The sequence below is a fragment of the Bos taurus genome, chromosome X (genome assembly GCF_002263795.3).
Source record: "Bos taurus isolate L1 Dominette 01449 registration number 42190680 breed Hereford chromosome X, ARS-UCD2.0, whole genome shotgun sequence".
In the NCBI taxonomy this organism is placed as follows: Eukaryota; Metazoa; Chordata; class Mammalia; order Artiodactyla; family Bovidae; genus Bos; species Bos taurus.
The window spans coordinates 7,751,978-7,775,861 of record NC_037357.1 but is presented as its reverse complement, the minus strand read 5'-3'; the positions used below and the strand labels follow the sequence as shown (position 1 = coordinate 7,775,861).

General features: G+C 40.6%; 1 protein-coding gene across 6 annotated transcripts in view; it reads right to left on the bottom strand.

The window, feature by feature from the left end:
• Positions 1–23,884, bottom strand: part of GRIA3 (glutamate ionotropic receptor AMPA type subunit 3) — a 308,633-nt gene that overhangs the window by 100,535 nt on the left and 184,214 nt on the right. For all 6 annotated transcript variants that reach the window (XM_010821371.4, XM_005227468.5, XM_005227469.5 and 3 more), the window contains 2 exons: positions 20,625–20,678; positions 1,353–1,514 (listed from right to left, as the gene is read on the bottom strand). In XM_010821371.4, the coding sequence (XP_010819673.1) occupies positions 1,353–1,514; positions 20,625–20,678 (216 nt within the window). The remainder of the gene's footprint in view (positions 1–1,352; positions 1,515–20,624; positions 20,679–23,884) is intronic.

The window sequence follows — 23,884 nt, the reverse complement described above, 5'->3', positions numbered from 1 at the left end:
TGCAATATATACATATATCAAATCATTATGTTGTGTACTTAAAACTAATACAATGTCACATGTCAGGCGTACCTCAATAAAAAAATAAAATCATCATCTTAAAAAAGAGATTTGACTACAAACGATTTATCATAGGAATTGTGGCCATATTTACTGAAACATATGAGGCCACTGGAAAAATCTGGCACGTATGAAGTAATCGCTACAATCACAGAGGACCACTTAACTACTGCATGGCTTAAATTATTTTTTTAAAAGGTGTTTAGCTTATAACTTACAACTTTTCTAGAATATATCAATTGCACAAGGTAAGGTCGCACTTGTCTTATGTTGGTGTGACCTATATAGGGTGGTCCTGCATGGATGATTCAGAATGTCTCTCTTTTCTGTCTATGTGCCTATTGTTCCTCTTTACTGTATTCTTCCCAGGGAGGAAAGATGTGAGGATGAGCACCTCCAGACCATAAGAAAGGAAATGTCCCCTCCCCTTTCCTTTTTTAGGGAAGGGCCTTGAACCTTGGCTCTACTTTGATTCCTCATCTAGATCACAAGGATCCCATATTCATGGTACATACATGCGTTCACTGTATCAGGCAGGAAGAATTTAAAGTCTGTTTCATACTTAAATCAATGCACTAAGGGAATGGGTTACTTAAAATTCATTGGAAAGATCCTTTGTGTAACATGAATAACTTTCCCCCATTTATCTGTTTTAATTCCTGATTTTAAAATAATAGGATTTCTAGCCATAGGGGAACACGAATGAAAAATGTGCACTTTAAGCATAACTTTCTGCTTTTAATGTTCTTATCTTGATTTCATGAAAACAAGCAACTTAGGTAATCTAATTATTTAAAGACACTTTTGTAGGCAGGAAAACATTTCCATTCAATATATGCATAGGCAACACATACTCTGTATTAGAACCTAATTCACTTGGGTGTTCTGAGATTCATGAAACTTATTAACACAAAGCAATCACATCAATAATGTAAAATCTAATTTTCCATTTCAGACTATCAATTTTCCTTACCTATTCCCACTGCCCTCACCCTTTGTCCAATTTAGGTTCTTGTAAAATTGTAAGTTATAAGCATATTAAAAATAAAATTCATTAACAAATTAAGTTACCATTTCCAAACACTGGGTTTAAAAGACCTCCTTCTAATAGCTTCTTTATTTGTGAATTTAGTTTTCAAATGCAGGAGCATCACCTGCAGTTGTGTTTTAGCATCCTTGAAACACTTCTGAGGGACAACCACTTGATCACCGGATGGCCATAAATATATAAAGGCCATACTAAGATGCTCTGGAAAGCTGGCCTAAGGTTTCTACATGCTGTGGAACATTACCTTTAGTGGTGCATTCTTGGCTTCAGGAAATTCCCTTTCATCCAGCCTCACCCAGCGCTGAATGAACTGCTGAACCATAGGGTTTTCATTGTTGACAATCTGGAATCCTGTAATGTTGGCTCCCCCATGCATGACTCTTTCTAGCAAAATATCGGTAAAACCCTAGAAAGAGATTGAGAGAGACTTGTGATTGTGAGAGGTCATGCATTCTTACTCATTGTATCTGTTACAGTGCTAAGGAAGAAATGAAAGTTCCTTTCCCAAGATCCTTCTTTAGCAATCAAAAAAACTCTGGACAGATGGTTACATGTCAATTATATCTCAACAAAAACCAAAATCACAACAAACAAACAACTCCTGATACAGACTAATTCTTAGGGCACTCTGAAACTACAGGCGTGATGGAGAAAATATACATCCTTCCATTTTAGTGCCCATGTTTTTATTTAGTTAGTGACTGAAAGGACAAACATCAGAGTCAATTTTAAGTGAATGTTTTTATTTCTTTCATTTACCTATATATTTTTAAATCTTTCTTCAATGAATACAAATACAATGATTCATATAACTGGAAACTGTTCAAAAAGTGGGCCCTAGCTAACATGCCAAATACAGCAGATTGCTTTTCAGATTTGAATGATGAGTAATTTCAACATTTGTAATTTACAAAAATGCCAAAGAGTGAAACTGACAGCTTGGTTGTATGTGATGGTACAAACCCCAGGGTATGTCTCACATGAGTCCATGAATGAGTTTTGACAGCTACTTCATAGCATCCACCATTTTCTTCTTTTGTTCTGGTTTCTGTCTGTTGTCTCTGCCACCTAAGCCTCCTGAAGGAATCTCTTCATGTTCATATCATGCCATCTTCACCTGGGTATCACCAGTTCCACTGGGCATTGCTATTTTCTGAGATACCTCTCCCAGGAGTTCCTGCTATTTCTGCTGGATAATTGGCTCTTGCTAGTTGTTTTTGATGCTCTTAGGTCCTCAGTGGGTTGGTGCCAATATTTATACTCATAAATAAATTTAAAGAATTCTTTCCCCTGCCTTTAGATTCTCCTCCTCAATATTTACATATAAAATTGTTTCAAAAATAAAGTTGAAAGAATTATACAGTGAAAATGAAGTAGTCACTTCAGATTTCACAATTAACATTTTTCTATCCATCCATCAATCCATTTCATTTTTTGGATGCTTTTCCAAAGAAAGTTGCAAATGTTAGAATACTTCATACCAAAGACTTCAGCATATAGGTCATTAAGTAGAGTTCAGTGCTTGAAGTTTTCATCCTTCCTTTCCTTCCTTCTTCTGCTGCTGCTTCTTTTTTTTAAAGGCTTTCTTTTTAAAGTCTTTATTGAATTTGTTACAATATTGCTTTCATTTTTTACATTTTGGTTTTTTGGGCCCAACGCATGTGAAATCTTAGTTCCCCAATCAGGACTGAACCCACATCCCCTGTATTGGAAGGCAAAGTCTTAACCACTGAACTACCATAGAAACCCCCATTTCTTTCTCTCTTTTGATAAAATTTACATCCAATAAAATGCACAAATCTTAAATATACCACTCAGTGGGTTTATAAATGCATACACTATATTACTTAAATCCCTACTAGTTCTCAAAAGTTTTCTTTTTTTGCATTCTAAGTTTTCATTGAAGTATAATAATCATATAGAAAAGTGCACACATCTTTAAGTATAGGCTGATGAATTTTCACAAACTGAACGCATGAATGTAACCAATACCCAGAAGTCCCGCTCTTGTATGCCTCTCTAGTTACCATTCTGATGCCTGCTTCTTTTAATTCTCTGTTTCTTTAATATGGGCAACAAGGCAGTTGTAGAAAATATTTTAGTGAAGCAGTGTTTTCAGTTATTACTCCTCACCCCATTCCTCTTCCTTTCATATGTGGGATATGAGCCAAAGAGTTTGCATCACTGAGAACTATTCCTTCTTTCCAATGATCACAAGATGTTTTTAAAATGAATATTAACTTGTTAGGATGAGTTTTCTCCCAAAGGTCTCCTTCCTGAAATAAACAAAGACTCAATGATTTCTCCCATGTGTTCCCCTTTGCACAACAATGAGCAGAAAGGCTTGCTTGTGTGTAAAGGCATGAAGAGGCTCCAGATGCGGCTTAAGCCTAACTATTATCCAACTCCCAACTCTCACCCCCTAAACATACATACAAATAGAAAGCCGAGGACAAAACTTCAACAAATGGCTTTAAGTCATTTGCTGTACCAAACCATGTTTGCAAGTTAAAAAGTATTACACAAGAGCATTGAGCAACTGTCCATCTGTCTGCTGGTGGGGGCTCTCTGGTGTTGGCCTGAAAGAGGGAGCCCCTTTCTTTGAAAGAAAAGAGTTAAGAAAGCTTCTGCCACCATCTTGGTCCCCAGGGTCAATGGTCATAGTCTGCTCTAGGAAATAGTATTTCCTGTACCGTTTATACTTTGGATAAGCCTCACACTCCCATTTCCTTCATACTATAGCATGTTCAAATGGCAACACAGGATTAACAACAGGGAGGGCGAGAGAAAGGATCCCAGAAATCTCACATCTGCCTTAAGGCATAAGAGCCAGCACTTCAGTCTTGTTACTCACCACAGCACCCCCCAGAAACATTTTACCTCACTATCTTTTTCTCAGCAGAGACACTAAAAGGAGGGGTCCAATTCAAATTTACCTCACCAATCACCTCCACTTACTTCCATAAGGCTTTGGCTCTGCCACACAGGCCCCATATATTCCCGCTTGGCTGTCTTCCTCCCTGTTAAACATACTGTAATTTGGAAGTATCTCCATAAGAACACTCCGCACTCATGTTTCTACCTCATAGCAACCATATCACTAAGGACCTAGAAGTTTCTCAGTCAGCCCATGTTTTATGACACACATAGCTGGGATTACGTTCTGGCACTTCTCAGACTGGAATAGCCTGGAATGCATCCTTAGCAGCACAAATCAACCCAGGGGAAGGTCACCTCAAATGGCTTGTTCGTCTGGCAAGACCTCCACAACATTAGCTCTTGCCAACTGCCCTGAGGGCTTAAACCCATCCACATGGGCAGAAAGCCTAACACAGCCCCATGGACAAAATGGAGAGAGAAGTGTGGTAGAAAAAGGAGAGGGACTTCCCCTGGTGGTCCAGTGGTTAATACTCTGTGTTTCCACTGCAAGGGGGCACGGGTTTTATCCCTGGTCGAGGAACTAAGATCCTGCAAGCCGCACAGTGCGGCCAAAAACAAAACAAAACAATACAAAAAACAAACAAAAAAAGGAGGTAATAGAATTTAGGAAGATGAAAGGAGAGATCTTGCTGCTAAAGGGCAAAAGTAGGCTGGCTCCTGGGCCTAACTCTGCCTCTGTCCTATTTGTGTTCCGTTTGTTTGCGATCTCTTATCAGATTCTACAGCTTGAATGTTGCCCCGGTGCCCAGCATTTAGATGCAGTGAGTCACAGTTCTCAAGGTTGAGATAATCAAGGCTGGATTTTCCCTAATCCCTCTGAAAAAAACACGAATGCAGCAGAGCTAACCAACAATTATCAAGGACATAAAAGGGAAAAAGAGAAATCAGGCAAATGGTAGAGAAGGGGATGTAAAGAAAGCTGCTCTGGCTAAAGGCAGGAGTTGCTCGTCCTTCTATTTCTAACACTTTTTTTTTTAAAGAATTTTCATTTGATATCAACTATTGTTAAATTACATGATTCAAATGCCACTGAAAGTCCACAGGATTGTAAAAATTAAAGCTTGATTCTTTCTATAGCCTCTTCAGACATACACTAATGCAACAGAGCTGACATCTAACACATAGGAGGGGAAAGGAGGAAAGAGAGAAAAGGCGGATGGCAATTCAGAGAGAGGGTCTGTTTAAAGGGCAGTTTTGGTTGGATTCTGGTCTTTCTCCTCCTCCTATTTGAAGGCATTGCAGCATCCCATAACAATCTTTGGATTTTTATGGTTATGACACTTGTAATGCTAAAGGCAGGCTGAGGATCCCCCCAAACCAATGTAAAGACACACAGCAGAGGTGATGATACAACATCCAGAAAGGAAAATGGAATCAATGAAAGAGTGGGGGTAAGTGTACGAAGATGGATGTTAGGAGAGAAGTACGGACTGAGGGGCAGGGGCTAGCTCTCCTGCTCCTAATTCTCCTATCCCATTAGTATTATTATTATATTTAAAACCAGGGTCTTCCCTGATAGCTCAGTTGGTAAAGAATCCACCTGCAATGCAGGAGACCCTAGGTCAGGAAGATCCACTGGAGAAGGATAGGCTACCCACTCCAGTATTCTTGGGCTTCCCTTGTAGCTCAGTTGCTAAAGAATCTGCCTGCAATGTGGGAGACCTGGGTTCGATTCCTGGGTTGGGAAAGATCCCCTGGAGAAGGGAAAGGCTACCCACTCCAGTATTCTGGCCTGGAGAATTCCATGGACTGTATAGTCCATGGGGTTGCAAAGAGTCAGAGATGACTGAAACCAATAATACTAAATTTAGTTTTAAAAATCAAACTGGAGATTTAACATATCTTTCTCAATTATTGGCAAAGCAAATAGAAACCAAAGACACAGAAATGGAAAGATTATAATAATAACATTTGGATTCAAGAGATTATCCCATTATTTTAAAGCATTTCACCCATTCATTACCTCTGGTTAGATCTCCTCCTTAGGCTGGTGAATCACAGTCTTCAAGGTGGGAAAGTTGAGACTGACTCTCTTAAAACCTCTCAGAAGACATTAACACAAAATAAATGATCAACAAACATGGATGGTAAAGAAAAAAAGTGGAAGAAAGACGGAAGTTAGGAGAGAGGAGATGGCTAAGAAGGGAGATTTTGCTGGTTCCTGATCCACCTCCAATATCTATCCTATTGCTTATTTCTAGAAAAAGTTTCTAGAGTCTATTATCATGTAAAACCATAGTTGAGAACTGGGGCTTAAGGCTACCCACAGCTTCAGTGAAATAACTAATGCAACAAAAGTGACCAGCAAACATACATTAAGGAGGCAGGAAAAAAGAAAGAGGAGTGGTGGGAACCGATAGTGTGTTAATAAAAGATGGATTCTGGCTAAAAAGTAAGAGGTGCCAGGCTACTGGTTTTCTCTGCTATCTGAATTTAAGACACTGCATTTTCCTAGAATATGTAGCTAGATTTTAGTTGTTGAGCTGGTCATAACCCCTCATGGTGTTTATACTGAGGCTGTGTATCCCTGAAAGCCATGTAAAGACACTGAAACAAAACGAAAACAAACCATGCAGGGTATATAAAACAGGGGAAAAAAATGATGGTGGCAAGGAGTATTCTGGTATGATAGGGGAAGTTAGGAGAAATGTTCTGATTCAGGGGAGTAGCTGGCTGGCTCCTGATTCACTTTCTTGACCTTTGTGATTATTTTAAGACATCTTATTCATCCATACATAGAGACCATGAGATGGGACTATGTCTGTCTAAAAATCTAAGCAGACCGTAATGCAACAGAAATGACCTTCAACCATCTGGATGATAAAGGGGAAGATAAAAGATGAAAGGCAGTTACAGAAATTTCAAGTTGAGGTTCATGTTCTAGCTATGTGCTAGGTTTCCACGGAAGGACCGCCTTCCTGTGCTCAGTTGCTCAGTCATGTCCTTCCATCTGTATTCAATTTGTTAATGCAGATACTGTTTCCTTCACAAATTGCTATAGTCTATTTTGTTATGATTATTTAAAAATTTTAATTGAAGTATAGTTAATTTACAGTGTTGTGTTAATTTCTTCTGTACAGCAAAGTGACTCACCTATGTATGTGTATATATATTGGAGAAAGCAATGGCACCCCACTCCACTACTCTTGCCTGGAATATTCCATGGGTGGAGGAGCCTGGAAGGCTACAGTCCATGGGGTTGCAAAGAGTTGGACACAACTGAGTGACTTCACTTTCACTTTCACTTTCATATATATATATATATATATATATATATATATATATATACACATATACACACACATACTTTTTCCTATTCTTTTCCATTATAGTTTAGCATAAGATAGTGAACATAGTTCCCTGTGCTAAAAGGTAGGACCTTGTTTTTTATCCATTCTATATATAATAGTTTGCATCTGCTGTTCCCATACTCCCAATTCATCCCTTCCCCCTATCAGCCAGCAACCACAAGTCTGTTCTCTAGTATATTCTATTGTTGTGAGAGTCCAGTCTATGAGGATTGTAAACAGAGGCCTGATTTTCCTGATAGGCTCATCAATGACACGGATGGGGGAGAGGCGACAACAAAACATTTAGCGAGCATGAGAATATCTGTTAAAATGGTGTAAAAGGCATAAACTGAGAATCACAGTTATTTTAGGACCGAGGATCTAGATCCATGGCTGGAGGTGTCTGGTTCCAGGAACTCTTTTTGTAATAATTTTCATTTTGCAAGACACCCACAGCAGTCAAAGTGGTAAAGTTAAAGTTGTGAATCCTTGAAACCAACCTAAAGGCAATAACACAGACAAAAGGCCAAACAATAGCCAGAGTGTCTGAGAAGGGCAATAAAATGATGGTGATAGAGGGGGACATAGTGGCAGGATGGTGGAAGTTAGAAATGGTCTGACCACACTGATGAACCTATTTGCAGGGCAGGAATAAAGATGCAGAAGTAGAGAATGGACATGTGGAAACAGAGGGTAAGGACAGGGTGAGACAAATTGAGAGAGTAGCTTTGACATCGGAGAAGGCAATGGCACCCCACTCCAGTACACTTGCCTGGAAAATCCCATGGACGGAGGAGCCTGGTGGGCTGCAGTCCATGGGGTCGCTGAGGGTCGGACACTTACTGAGCAACTTCACTTTCACTTTTCACTTTCATGCATTGGAGAAGGAAATGGCAACCCACTCCAGTGTTCTTGCCTGGAGAATCCCAGGGATGGGGGAGCCTGGTGGGCTACCGTCTATGGAGTCACACAGAATCGGACACGACTGAAGCAACTTAGCAGCAGCAGCAGCAGCAGCTTTGACATATATACACTACCACGTGTAAGATAGACAGTGGGAAGTTGCCGTATATCACAGGGAGCTCAGCCGGTGCTCTGTGATGACCTAGAGGGGTGGGGTGTGGGTGGTGGGAGACTCAAGAGGGAGGGAATATATGTATACTTATGGCTGATTTACGTTGACGTACACCAGAAACCAACACAACATCCTCCAATTAAAAAAAATTTCCTCATAGATTAGATTCTGCCAAAGTGGGGGTGGGGGGCGGAAACTAGTCTGACTGCCATATATCCAGTAGAAGGGGAAAAAACGATAAAGGGGAGAGAGTGATAGGATGGGTGGTATTAGAAGTCAGTGCTTCCTGGTCTTTTTTTTTTTTTTTACCTTTTGGTGATCTTCAGTTGATGTTTTTCACCCAAACTCTATACTTTGGGGAATTTTCATTTCCTGATCTCCATGCTGCTGCTGCTGCTAAGTCATTTCAGTTGTGTACGACTCTGTGCGACCCCATAGACGGCAGCCCACCAGGCTCCCTCGTCCCTGGGATTCTCCAGGCAAGAACACTGGAGTGGGTTGCCATTTCCTTCTCCAATGCAGGAAAGTGAAAAGTGAAAGTGAAGTCGCTCAGTCATGCCCAACTCTTAGGGACCCCATGGACTGCAGCCTTCCAGGCTCCTCCATCCATGGGATTTTCCAGGCAAGAGTACTGGAGTGGGGTGCCATTGCCTTCTCCTCTTGAAACCTTATTAAAAAACTGATTGTAACAGGTTTAGCCATCCAGCACCAATCTCTAACAGTTGCTTTGTTGCTCAGTCGTGTCCAGCTCTTTGTGACCCCATGGACTGTAGCCCACCAGGCTCCTCTGTCCATGGGATTTTCCAGGCAAGAATACTGGAGTGGGTTGCCATGCCCTCCTCCAGGGGATCTTCCCGACCCAGGAGTTGAATCTCTGTTTCCTGCATTGTGGGAGTAAGGAGTGTGAAAATGGATATTGAATGGGCACCTCTGGCTGAATGATTACTTTCCTGGCCAGTTTTTTTTTGTCTCACTTTGTGATCTACAAGAGGGACTTTGCCATTCTGTTTGTTCTTTTAAGAATTGAAGTCTCTGTCTGGCCTCCCAGAAGCTTTCGTCAAATTGCACACAGATTTTATCACCCAGAAGCCGTTAGGTAAAAATGGAAAAAAAAGAGAAGAAACAGGGGTAATATGTAGAGACAGATATTTTAGGACAGCGCTTCAGGCTAAAAGGAGATGTTTTATGCCTCCTAATACCCCATATCCAGTATTTGGGGATGGTCACCCATAATCAGCTATGTTGGGAAATTAGAATCCCTAGTTGCCTGATGCTTCTGTAAAAATCAAATGAAGGAGTTAGGCTTTCAACACTCAAACCCAAAAAGTAAAAGAGGAAAAAGATGGGATTGCAAGCGTTAGGGAGTAATAAAGTAAAGTATGCATCCTACTAGCTGTCAAATTATTCTTACAGCCAGCTACCTAAGACTCCACTCCTGAGCTTCTTATTCATTGATCTTTATCTTGTGACCTTTTCCAGAAAGTTCCATCCTCACTCCTCCCTGACAGAAACACCAATGGGTAAGACAGTTTTCTCAGTCAGCCATGTCTGAGCAGTTTCATGAGGCCTCCCCATACATGCTAACTACCGCTACTCAGGCTTCTTCCAGCACCACAGGCCCAGCTTCCTGTTTATCCTGCATTTCCGACCCTGTCCCCTGAGTCCTGCTGTGAGCAGAAGTAATGCAGTGACCAGATAGCAATACATGTAAATACAGGTGGAGTTTTTTTATTCTCACAAAATCCGTGTCTTTAGAAAAAGTGTTTGATTACCAATCTAAATACGTGATAAGTAAGTTTACAAGTTTTTACTTTTTAACTCATACCTTTAGTTCAGAACAAAATTAACATTTAAAGTTCTTTAAGCCTTTTTAGTTTGTTTTCACATTTGTTTCAGGCTTTAAGTGCTTGTCCCAAGTATGTCTTCCAATAGCAACTGCTTATAAAAGGGCAGAAAATGTGTATTTTCTTATTTAATACATGCATTTAAATGTCAGTTCAGTTCAGTTGCTCAGTTGTGTCTGACTCTTTGTGACCCCATGGACTGTAGCATGCCAGGCTTCTGACTTCAAATGCAATTTCTATACCGTGAATTCTCTTTTCCTCACTGAACTTTACCTGCTATTAAACACTATATATCTTAAAATAATATATTTTTACCAAAGACAAAATGTATTCCAATAGATTTCTTTGATATTTTTGTGGAAAAGGATAACTCATTTTTTTTTCTTTTAGAATGTTCAAGTCAAATTCATGCTGAATGAGATATCAATGAATTTCCAACTAGAACCTTTCTTAGAACTGTAGAACGTAGAACCCCTTTTTCTGTCTACCCACTAAATTAACTTCCTTACTCCAAGTGCATCTTAAAAAGAATGTGCCCCGAATAAAAATTGTTATCTTCCCTTAAAATCTCTTCCTCTTCCTGTATCCTTTCTTTCAATTAGTGGCACTTTAGGCCAATTGGGTCACTGGGTATGGGGCCCAAACACCTGGTTTGTTTTTTTTTTTTTTTTAAATAAACTCAACAGATGAATGAAGCACAAGTGAGCTTAAGAGCCACTGGCCTAGATCATTGTCTTGGCTTCCTAGCTGGTGCTCCAGTTCTTTACTTTCCCAGTTTATCTTCCTAAAAAAATTTATCTTCCTAAAACACCCATTAGAGCATAATAGTCCTTTCCCCAAATCACTGCAATGACTCCCTACTTTCTACAGACATATTAACAGCTGAATATCCTGACTTGACCTTCAGGGATTTCCATTAGCTGTTATCTTTAGTTCTCTTGGCCTTATCCACACCTTTTCCTTCAATAGGCCTCATGCTCTCACAGTCAAGCCACATCACACCCTTCTAAGCCTTTTTATTTTTGTTTCCTTTGTCTACAAAGGCCCTCACTTCATCCTTTAGAGCTCTGGGTATCTATTGAAGTTTCACTCGTCAAGCACCATTTCAGTTGGTAAATAATGATGAAGAAACATCTTAAAGTTGCCTCTGTATTCGCTACCAGTTAGTGAGGCCAGTTGTGCCCCTCTTTTGCTAGTATTCCATAGGCTCTTGCACATCCTAACTGCTTATGGGCTCTTGTCCTCCCTTCACTGTTGCATGTCTTCCTGGGCTTTCCATGTAATACGTTTATGTATAAACTCCACAATCTTATTGCTAAGTGACTGCAAGATTCCAAATCCCTTGCTGTACTAAGAGGAATTTCTGTTGAGCCCATTTTATTATTTCATAGGGATTTTAATGACTAGATGTGATGATCAGATACTCAAAGATCTTTCTGTGTCTAGACTAGATATCAAATTCTAGTGCTCCTTGAATTTTACCAATTCTGTTTGGTTGAAATTGTATTTTCTTTTCTTGTTTTTTGCTCACTGCCATGGTGGTCTCCTTTCCTTTGGTTGTTCCAGTAAATTATGTGCAGAGGGAGAGATTAAAGGAGATGAGAGAAGGTAAAGAATGGTTGGAGGCAATCCTGCTCGCGGGTAGGGCAAGTTGAAACTCGACTTTCTCACTTCCTATGTTATAAGTAACTGTACACTTGACTATTTGCCTCTGTGCAACAAAGGCAAGGTTTGTTGGAAATATGAATATCATCTCCAGAAGTTAGATTTGTAGGTTTTGCTGTATTTCATCAGTTGCATTGCTTCTCAATCACATCATGTCTTTATGAGCCAGTGCACTGTTGCCCACACCTGAATCCAACAGTATAAAACCAACCATGACCTCTGTGCCTAATTCAGGGCTTGTAAGCTATTGGTACAGAGAAGGCAATGGCACCCCACTCCAGTGCTCTTGCCTGGAAAATCCCATGGACGGAGGAGCCTGGTAGGCTGCAGTCCATGGGGTCGCTAAGAGTCAGATAGGACTGAGCGACTTCACTTTCGCTTTTCACTTTCATGCATTGGAGAAGGAAATGGCAACCCACTCCAGTGTTCTTGCCTGGAGAATCCCTGGGATGGCGGAGCCTGGTGGGCTGCCGTCTATGGGGTTTCACAGAGTCAGACATGACTGAAGTGACTTAGCAGCAGCAGCAGCAGCAGTAGAAACTATTGGTATGTTTGATTAATTCTCCAAGGTCATCTTTTACAAAGACATTACTTCCACAACTGATATCCAAACACAGAGTGTCCCTGATTTGAGAATAGCCAGACAACTCAGTCTTCCAAAGATTCAAATGACTCTGGTATTATCCTGTCTCCCTTGATTTATTCATGTAATACTGCAACTCACTTTCCTTCTGGTAGTGTAGATAATTAGGATTTGGAAATATATATATTCAAGGCTTACTTTTAGAGTACCTCATTTTAAGATATTATGTGAAGATTTCCTTTATGCAATGTTATTGTTAGGGCACATTTTGTGCAGAGAGGAAAACAGAGACAAGATAAATTGGGTGACTTTCATTGAGTTGATGGTAGATTATGGGTGAGAAATGAGAAAGGTGGCTTGCCTATAGGAAAGATAAAAGCAGTAGAATGAAGGGTGGAAGGCTGCCAAGGACAAGCATCTATCTCACAATTTGGATGAAGGCTGGCTGTGCCTTTAGTGCCATCTGAATTGTTCATCTGGGTGATGCTTTGATAGGGAAATGAATACTTGTGGTGATTCAAGTTATCAGATTGCTAATGAGAGACACAAGTCTTTTTCTAGAAGCAGACACATCCTCCTGAGAGGGTGTAATGTATGGAGTTAAAGATTACACCACATAAATTAGCACTTGATTACAGGTTGCTTGTATTGTTCACTCCCTGTTTTATTCTCTAATCCAATCAACAAACATACTTTGAAATCTAAGTGCTATCTATTGGTACAATGGTGAGCCATATCAAAATTAGTCCCTATCCTCACAACGCTTTAGTCCAGTGGGAGTTATTTGTATACAAATAATTATGAGTTGACATAAGTGCAATTAGTGGGAAAAATAGCCACTGATCTCTCTCTCTCTTTTTAAATAGGGTTATCCAAAATGTTCACTTGGTTTTTTTTTCTTCTGCAAGTATGTGTAGACTGGTGCTGGTCTGATGTTTGTTACCAGTCTGCGATGATAGAAGGAAAGAAATTGAGTGTAAGCCTTTATAACAATTTGCCAGGGTAATATGGCTGTTGAATCTAATACTAAATAATTGTGCATTATTTTACATGTCTTGTTTATTTTATGTTTTTTAGCCATTTATTTTTGTTGTGCTTTTATTGTGTGAGTATTTGGGGGGAAATCTAGCCTTTCTTTATGGATAGTTTGAGAAATACTGTTTTAGAGGATATGATGTGGGGGGCCTGGGGGAGAAAATAGAATTCTTTCAATGTATCTTGCTAGAACATTGAGTAGGAAGTGATCTTTCCTTGTTAATTTCAGGGGGCGGAAGGGATGACTATAATGGAGGTGTTTTTGGACAGGGGAAATGAGAGTTTCAAAGTTGGCTACTTCAAGCTGACAACTGCCTGTGCCTTTCTAAACGCACAGTAGGACATTGGACCCCTGCCCAGTCCTGGTTCCTCATTCCCTTGATACTCTGCTGCGTCCTGTCTCCATTTGGAGAAGAACATCAATCCTGCACCACCAGAGCACTTGTGTACCCAGGGTAGGTGACCGGGCTCCTGGCACTGAGGACCGGAGGGAGCTCAAGCCCACCTCCCTTGCCTGCAAGGCCAGGCTCCAGCCGAGTGAGCTCTGTGTTTACATGCCATCTGCTGAGGTGTCAGTGATCACAACACGTGACTTTGAATATTTGAATTTTTTATTTAGAACATTAAAAATGGAAGAACAAAAGAAGGGAAAGAGTAGAGAACAGAACAAGAAGGCCTGGGAGGGGAAGGGAGCAGAAGGGAACAGTTGTTACTGGCAAGCAAAACAGCATGACTCAGTCTCATTCAAAATTGTTTTCCCTTTAAACAAAGTGGGCCCCTCTCTGTTTCAGCTACATCCCAAGATCTGGTAAGCTGCAGAGTTCACTTGTTTGAGCTTAGGTTACTCCTGGATTCCTCTTTGGGGTTCAGTTTTTTGAATAATGCTTATGCCTTAGTAAAATTTTAGACAAATTAGATACAGTCTAGTAATCCCCATCATTATTTCTTGGCAGACTAATCATATGAATGGGGCAGATGGGGAAGGAAAGAGAGAAGAGAGAGCAAGAGAAAGGAGGGGGATGAGAAAGCAGGGGAGAGGACTGTGTGTGTGTGAGAGAGAGAGGGAAAGAGAAGAGGGCAGAGGAGGGGAGGGAGGGAGAGGGAGAATGAATAAGAAATGAATGTGTCAGGGGGCACTGATAGAGATGCTGTCCTTGTTTTTTTTCAGCCTTTTTCTTTCTGATTACTTCACCCTCATAAATTTATAGTTTATACATCATTCATATACATGTATGTCTTTGCAAATGTTCTTTTGTGACCTTCGTGAGGCTGTCCTTCTGTCTCACTGAGATGCTTGAATGGGTAAAATGAGAAGAGCAAGGTGCTCTTGGTAAAGAGTCTGACCAATGTGGATTGGAAATCTAGCTTGGTAATGGATTTGCTGGGAGACTCTGGACAAATCATGTGTCTTTTCAGAGGCCATTTCCCAGTCTCTGAAAAGCTTGGGGACGTGAGTAGGTAAGAAGGCTGTTCTCACTGGAGAGATTAAAGAGAAAGTCTACATAAAACAGGTAGCACAGCAGGGTGGCATCTCAGATAGTTTCCTTTCCCCTTTCTCCCCTGGCACAATGGCTAACTTGATCTCCGGCTCCCACGGCCCCTTACCACTTGCAACTGACACTGCATTACTTGCTCCTGTATGGCCCCCAACTGTCCCCAACCCTGAGATCAGTCTCAGCCTAGGCAAGGAAACTGTCGTGTCTTCTAAGGTTGAGTTAACTGGTGCAGGACTCAATGAGTCCTACTATGGCTCAGTCTCACAGGGGCACCTCAGATGCTTGGAGATTTTTGTTTTATTTTGGGGGCTGGGTATTGAATATCTGTTGTTGGACCATCTCAACCCAGATCCAGTTTGTGTGGTGTGTGTGTGTGTGTGTGTGTGTGTGTGTGTGTGAACTGTTAAACAGCTTTGATGGATCCTTCAGAGCTGCAGCTCTGTTTAGATTGTAGCTAAGGGCACTCAACACCTCTTTTGGCTTTTGCCCACTTAGACTGACTTGAAGTCTGCCTGGTGACTTGATATTCCAAGGCTAATGATGTACTGGTTGTGCTCCCCCACTTACACTATCAGGGTCTACCCAGCTGCTGTGCCTAAACTCCTGGCTTTCCCTGGTCCAAACAGACCCTTTAGGAGGGAAGAAATGAGGAGCTGGAAGTCACCTTGGCATGTTTTTCAAATTTTAGTCTCTAATATACCACCTTTGGGGGCTTCCCTGGTGGCTCACTTGGTAAAGAATCTGCCTGCAATGCAGAAGACCTGGGTTCAATCCCTGGGTCAGGAAGATCCTCTGGAGAAGGAAATGGGAACTCACCCAAGTAATCTGGCTTGTGAAATCCCATGGACAAAGAAGCCTGGTGGGCTACAGTCCAGGGGGTTGCAAAGAATCAGACATGACTTAGCGACTAAACCACCATATCACCTTTACAGTTTTTTCCCATATAAGTGGATCATCTGAACTATTATTTACCTCATATATTTTCCTTATGTTTACTAAGTTTTTTAACCTAAATACCTAATTTAGCTTCACACAATTGACAGGAGAGTGAATCTTTTTCTAATACACACTTAATATAGATGCAAAACCAATCAGTCTAAGACGTTTGCTATATACTACCTAAAATCGTCGCATGTACAAATATACTTTGGAGAACCTTGATGTGGTCTATTTGTTCATTTTATACATGAACCAGGTTCAAAGAGGTTTCATTGTCACAGGCTAGTCAGATCAGTTCTTGGGACTCAAACCTTCCTCCAATCTCCTGGTCTAGTGTTTTCCACTCCCCCCCCCCCCATTATGCCTAGGTTAGTCTAGGGTTATGCATACTATTATTGATATATATGAAACAAATCACAATACTCAACATGCCTGGGAATGCAGTGGAAAGGATCCTGATCCAGGACCTTGCCATGAAAGAAAGAGACGTTGCTTGACTGACAAATTGTATACATGCTGGTTACCTCTGGTACTAAAGCAGAGAAACATTTCCACCATAAGAAGAGTTCTGGAAGAGGAAATAACAATCAGATGAACTTACTTGCAAAGCAGAAATAGAGACATAGATATAGAGAACAAACATGTGGACACCAAGAGGGGAAGGGAGGGCAGGATGAATTGGAAGATTGAGATTGACATATATACACTACTATGTATAAAATTGGGCTTCCCTGGTGGCTCAGATGGTAAAGAATCTGCCTGCAGTGCAGGAGACCCAGGTTCGACCCCTGGGTCGGGAAGATCCCCTGGAGAAGGAAATGGCAAACCACTCCAGTATCTTTGTCTGGAAAATCCCATGGACAGAGAAGCCTGGAGGGCTGCAGTCCATGGAATCGCAAAGCATCAGGCACGACTGAGTGACTAACACTTTCAATTCTACTTTCATGTATAAAATAGGGGCTCCCCTGGTGGCTCAGATGGTAAAGAATCTGCCTGTAATGCGGGAAACCCAGGTTCAAGCCTTAGGTCAGGAAGATCCCCTGGAGAAGGGAGCCAGTATTCTTGCCTGGAGAATTCCATGGACAGAGGAGCCTGGCAGATAACAGTCCATGGGGTTGCAGCGAGTCAGATGTGACTGTGTGACTAACACTTTCACATTCATGTATAAAATAGACCACTAAGGAGAACCTACTGTATACCACAGGGAACTCTATGCTCTGTGGTGACCTAAATTGGAAGGAAATTAAAAAAAGAGGAGATACATGTTTATGTATAATTGATTCACTTTGCTGTATAGCAGAAACTAACACAACATTGTAGAGCAACCATACTCCATTAAAATTTTTTTAAAAAAGAAATGATACCACCAACTGATACAGAATTTGTAAGAGACTTACTTGTTTGTTATTGGCATGTCCACTTCTGCCCTGACCAGATCACGTCTCTGGCCAATGCTCCGAAATCTTTTGTTTCTTCCAAGGATTTCAACAAGTTAGTTTTTGCATCCTGTTGTTCATTCTGAAATGTACACCTTGACCTGTGACCTTGACCTTGACTTGAAGCAATCACAGAATATCCAAGTCTTCTCATTTTAGGATTGCTACCAGGAAAGGTCCATGTAAAAGCACATGGAAGTCTTTTGCCAGATAGATAGGACCCGGTAGCAAAGGGGATGTTTGGAGCTCTGGAGCAGGTGGTTCCAGAAAGCTTAGGCAGGCAGTGTGAGTGTTTTTGACTTTGCATTTGTAGAAGAAGGCAGTGCTTCTGAATAGTTGTTGCTCCAAGATTCAGACAAGAACTTGTTCCCTTGTGTGTGTCCTCAACTTTTGTTCAGCTGGCTCATCTTGAAAGGAAACACCTTCTTAGCTCCACTTACCCGTTTTTGATTATCTAAATGATGTCTAAATTGCTATGGTTTGCTGTGTGTTTATATGTATATGTGTCTTTGGGGTATTTTTATCTGCTTAAAAAATCTGGTAACCACAGAAGAGATAATGCATCTCATATTTTATCAGAGATGAGTAACAATTCCTATCTGTATTGACCATATGAAATTTGATATAGAGAACAGGAGCTTATGGAAACACATGGCTCGGTGTAAATGGAAAGAAGGTCACTAGAGGAAGAGAAGGAGTGGCTGCTGAAAGTATAGCAAACAAATTCACGTTTTCATCATCCAGACTGACATGACACTATATATTCCATTCTTTCTGAGGAAATGGACTTTGCGTATTCCTATAGTAGGCATCCTTCCATGGTTGCACAATTTTGAGATCTGTGGTAGGCACCCAGCTGACCATTCTTCTCCCCAGCCTTGTCCTAATGATTCTCTCTTGCTGTTCTGTCACTCCATACTCTTTCCCTTCCATCAGGTCTGGTTCTCCAAATGGAAACCAAAGTGCTGAAGGATTGTCAGTAGGATTAGGGAGGCCCAGTTAGAAATCCAGGATGGGCAAGGTCTTTAGAGATCATCTGGTCACCTTCTGCCAACTGAGACAGTCATTGATGTGCTTGGTTCAGGCTCAGATCTTTTAACACAGAAACTGCCTCCAGGCCTTGAGTTGGCCAACAGTCTCCAGCTTCAGGTGCCTTCAGGATTTTCCTCAGTTCTCAAGCAAGAGGTGTGTGCTTCCCAGACATCTGCCAGCCAATGGCTGAGCAAGGTTGGGGTACGATGGCTTGCCATTTAGGGGCAGCATGGGGGAGCTCCCTGTTGTGCTATCCCATGGTCTGAAGATTTTTTTTATGAAACTTCCTTCCTTCACTGGTATCAGACCTGTGTTGTGTTCTTCTCTTTTATTTTTCACATGTATTATTCCCAATAAATTGTCTTGTACCTCCACTTATATGTTGGTATCTGCTTCCAAAGGACCCAACCAATACATCAGTGAACTCCCCACTCCCATCTGAGTTTTATAGCACGGAAACCGAGGTCGTCAAAGGTGAAGTGACCTACTTAAGGTCCCATAGCTAGCTAGTAGCCAAGTGCTCTTCCCCAAACTTCAGTCATCCATGTAGCACCACAACTGCATACACCCTAAACAGATTTTGCTGTATGTGTTTATAGCAACATGCTATTGTTTACTTGATACATTTGATAGATAAAAATTTATTTCCTTTGTTGTTAAATCTCTAACCCTGTACGAAGTAACACCATCCATAAAATTTGGATTTTGATGTGCTAGTTTTATGGTTTTCTAACGCATAGTAAATAAACACATTTACCATTATAATAAAAAAAGTTTGCGTGTGCAATATCTAAAGTCATCTCATGTACCATCAGTGATGAGTGAACCCTAGGCAGAAGAGAGGAGAAAGGGGGAGGGAAGAAGAAAGAAAGAGAGGAAGGAAGGAAGGAGAGAAATCAAAATACTTATGGGTGGGGAAGCAATGGTAAAATCCATCAGTAAGTGCCTCAGGTACCTTCCTGTAACTTCCATGTTTCCTGCCAAGCCCTGGTCTAACCCTCAGTGAGTCAACAAACATCCTTTACTTATCAGTTACCTAAAAACAAATTGGATGTACTCAGATGTAAATTAAGAATCAACATTTCTCCTCCCAAAAGAATCAATCCGTTTATCCCTACAATGGACTGAAGTGCTCCACTTTGAGCAATTTATTGGAGAAGATGCATACAACATTTCAAAGCAGTAGCTCTAATCGTCATCTTACAAAGTGTTTGAGTGCACATACTTCTTAAGAAGAAGGTTTAAGTAACATTTTCTTACCCATTAAAAAAAGTCATTATTAAAACAAAATAAGATATTTTTCTTTAAGAAATCTAAGAATATAATTACAGTAATTTCTCACCTTTGTTTCTGTTCTTTTGGTTTAAGAGCTCTGTAATGATTCTCTTGTGCTAATGAAATAAATTTGGGGCTAGAACTCATATTATGTAATAATTTAATAGATTCTTAGTATCAGTGATAATTTAGCATTCCCCTTTCATTTCAGGGAGATAGTATTATTCAGAAGCACTGCCAAACAGATATTACCGATTTAGAACCCATTTTATAATTCCTAAACCAATTGTCCTTTCAGAGAAAGAAGAGCTATAAACCAACCTTAATGAAATACTAATTTCTAGAACGTCACAAAGTTTAAAGGCATGGGGACTTTGAAGTTAAAGATTCAAGTTGGATTTTACTATACTTAGAAAGTTGGCTATACCCTTTGACAAGATCACCGAGTGTTCCTTGTTCAAGCCTACTTTTTCACATCTGGTTTGAAAAGATTTGGTAGTGGACTGTTTCTAGAAAGACAAATCCAGTACAAATGTACACATATGCTTGGATTAATTGGGGGAAAGAGTCTGATTCTTGTATCCTGTGTTCCTTGTTTTACATTTCAAACCTGATTAAAATGGTTGACATTTCAAATCCAAGTTAAATCTAAGAATAATCAGTGAAGAATCATACCAAATTATTATTTTTGTAAATGAGGAGAGAATATAAGCTTCACAGCTAAAACAGAGACAGCATAATTGAGAACAGGCTATTGCATTCAGGTTTTTGTATTTATGGACTCATTTCTCCAAGTGTCTAAAAAACACATTAGGCTTCTCTCATATTTCTTTTTGAGATAATTACAGGGGACACAAACTAAACAGGATACAATGCCCTGGAAAACTTGAACTCTGTTGTTCTTACCAGGTTAGCAAGCATGTAGTGGTAACCTCTTGAATGTTTCCCCAGGATCACAACCTGCAGAAATAAAAGATAATAAATATCGTTTACTCAAGGACATTTTTCAATTGCACAGTCATTAGGATGGCTACAGCAAATTACTTTTAAATAATCGACAAAGTGTTAGGTCTTTTATCCACAGTAAATCATAGTGACTTGGGCCAGATTGCTTTTTGTTGCATTTTCCTTTCAGGCAGAGGATAACAGGACGAACTGCTAATATGAAAGTTAAAAATGTCAACAACAGGGGCAAAAGAAGCTCTCTAAACTTCCAGGTCAGTAGCATCAGTGTCACTTAAAATAGATGGCAAAAGCGATGAAGCTGATGAGCCCTCACCCGTGAACTGGATTTCTGTACTTAGCTGCTGAGCCAGAAAATGGGCTGAACTTTGCATACAAATTAGAAAATAGAATGTATGGTACATTTTCCTTTCTTTATCTGGAATGCTTAGGGAATAGAACACACAAGGAATGGGGTTAATGGGATTTTCAGGTTAATCGAGGTTGCTTTGGCTTATTGAAAACTTTTCTAGCAGAAGTGATTTGAGGGGAAAAAAAAAACTTTCCTAAAATGCACGCCTGCCTTTTCCCACCTTAATATGAAAGACTTGTGAACATCTGTACCTCTTTTGGTGCTGACTGTGACACCCTAGGCTGTGGGGGAGGGGACTTTTCCCCTAGGGGACATCTGGTGATGCCTGGAGACATTTTGGTTGTCCTATCTGGGAGGGGTGACAGTGCACAGGGCAGCCCTACAGCAAAGAATTATCCAGCCAGTAGCGATTCCCTGGTGGCTCAGATGGTAAAGCGTCTGCCTGCAATGAGGGAGACCCGGGTTCGATCCCTGGGTCGGGAAGATCCCCTGGAGAAGGAAATGGCAACCCACTCCAGTACTCTTGCCTAGAAAATTCCATGGATGGAGGGGCCTGGTGGGCTACAGTCCATGGGGTCACGAAGAGTCGGACACGATTTCACGAAGTGTCAGTAGTGCTGAGGCTGAGAAGCCATGCCTTAAGGTCATCACTGTTAGCCTAATTTTCATGAGAAACACTGTATCAGCACCAAGTTTTACAGTTCACACAGTGCATTTTTATTATCTGAAAACATATAGGTGGATTGAATACTTTCCAACTAAAGGTATCGGTTGGAAGTTGGAAGTTTTTGACAAAATACCTGACATAAGCTTATTTCCTTACAGTTAAGTACAGGAAAAATCCTGGTTAATTAAGGATTTTATAAAATGTCATTTTATTGAGGACTGACTATGTGCAGAGTAGTATATGGGAATGGGAACAGGGCGGGGGATAAAATAGAGGTTAAAGACACTTCCAGAGGCAGAACCAGGTTTTACAGAAGCTTGAAGCTAATTTCACTTTACGAGCCCTCTTCTAGAAAAAGAACACAAAAGTATGAATATCGTATTTGGAACTTGTGCAAATAAAGGGCCATTAAACTTCATCATACATTCCTCTATGGACACAGCTGTCAAGGGTCTAAGAACAATTGGAGAAAACAACATTGTGTACATCTCAGACCAGAACTACATATAAAGGGCCGCTATGATAATATTAAAACCAGCTACCCTTAACTGAATGCCTAGTATTTGTAAGCACTATGCTAGGTGCTGTATTCCCTGGAACAATTTAACAGCTTAAGTACCACTGGTTTCATTCTGAGATGAGGAATCTCAACCAAAGAGAATTTTTGTAATTTACCCAAGGCCATATAGCTAAGAAATACTAAAGCTGGACTTAGAACATAGGTCTGTGTACCTCCAGAACCCACTCTTGGCAGTACATTACATGGTTTCTTAATATGTGCTAAATGTCAAATGTCAATAATGACTTTATGTTCTTGGAGAAGAGGACGGAGAGACATCCACAGTCTGCTGGGAGGGATAGAGGAATGGAAACACGTATGTAAATAGCATGCTTATTTTCAGTCATTTCAAGTCCAGAGAGGGAGAGAGCTGATTTCAAGTAATTTAAAATATAAGCCACATATCTAACTGATTACTTATGGAGGGAATGAAAGGTTAATGATTGTCTTGAGGAGGTGATTTCTCACACCACCATGACATAAAATGAGCTGTTAGGTATCTGCTGGGATGTATTCTTCAGTGTCCGCTGGCAAAAAACATCCTTCTTGGTGACATCTGTTAACTTTTGATGGCAAGTTGGGACCATACATTTGTTGAATTTTTAATTCCCTGACAACCCTCAACACAATAAAATCAGGGGGGTTTGAGTTCTGTTAGAAAAATGAGTCAGATTCCTGAGACATCTGGGAGAGCTTGGAGAGAAATAAAGAAGTGAGCCCAAAGGAAACAGAGTAAGTCTGTCTTGCCAGACGCAGGCTTTAGTCTCCTTTGGAGAATCAGGAAGACAAGAGGGAGCCATAGAAAACATAAGTATTGTTAGATGAGCCCCCTCAAAGAGAACCCAGGTGCCCAACCTTGTCACGTACTCAGCTTGATAAGAGGCAAACCACTTTCTCCAGCCTCCATCACCTTATCTGTAATCTTGGACCATGAGCCTGGCCTTTCCTATCTCAGCAGTGTTGTCAGGATCAAACTGAATAACATTTGTAAAAGGATTTGGGATGTGCATCATGTAATGATGTGGGGTTAAATAACTGTGGAGAGGGGTCATTTACTAAGATATTGTTTCTGTTTCAGAAAAACTTGAAGCTATTAGAATACCCACTTTAACTCATGCCCAGCTGGTCTGTGTCAAATAAACTCACTTATTTGAATTAGCTCTCTCACAGTACTGCCCTTTTGAAATTAAGCTTAAACTGGAAGAGATGGGAAAGTTATCTAAAGATAGGAACCTTTAGGTGTCACAGAGAGTTAAAGGCTGTAATTATTTCTTCATCTTTCCTTTCAGTGCCTTCTTCACTCTTAGTTAACTTACAGTTCCTACCAATCTTGGTTTTCCAGTTCACAGTAAATGAAAAGCTACAGATTGAAGGAGGTGTCTATGGAGAGAGGGGAGTGATGTTAGAATGAGGTACATTGGCAGCAGAGGAAGTGATGGACTGACTTAAAGAGGAAGGAGGAGTCCGGGGAAAAAAAATAGATGACATTGTACTACAGTATAATCATGGATGTTCATCCTGAGTGCCTGAGTCATCAGGGTATGGCTTGTTGTGTTCAGTAATTTCTGCTGAAAAACCTGGGGAAATTAGAATACATTTTAGGGAAGGTTTCCATCAGAAATGCT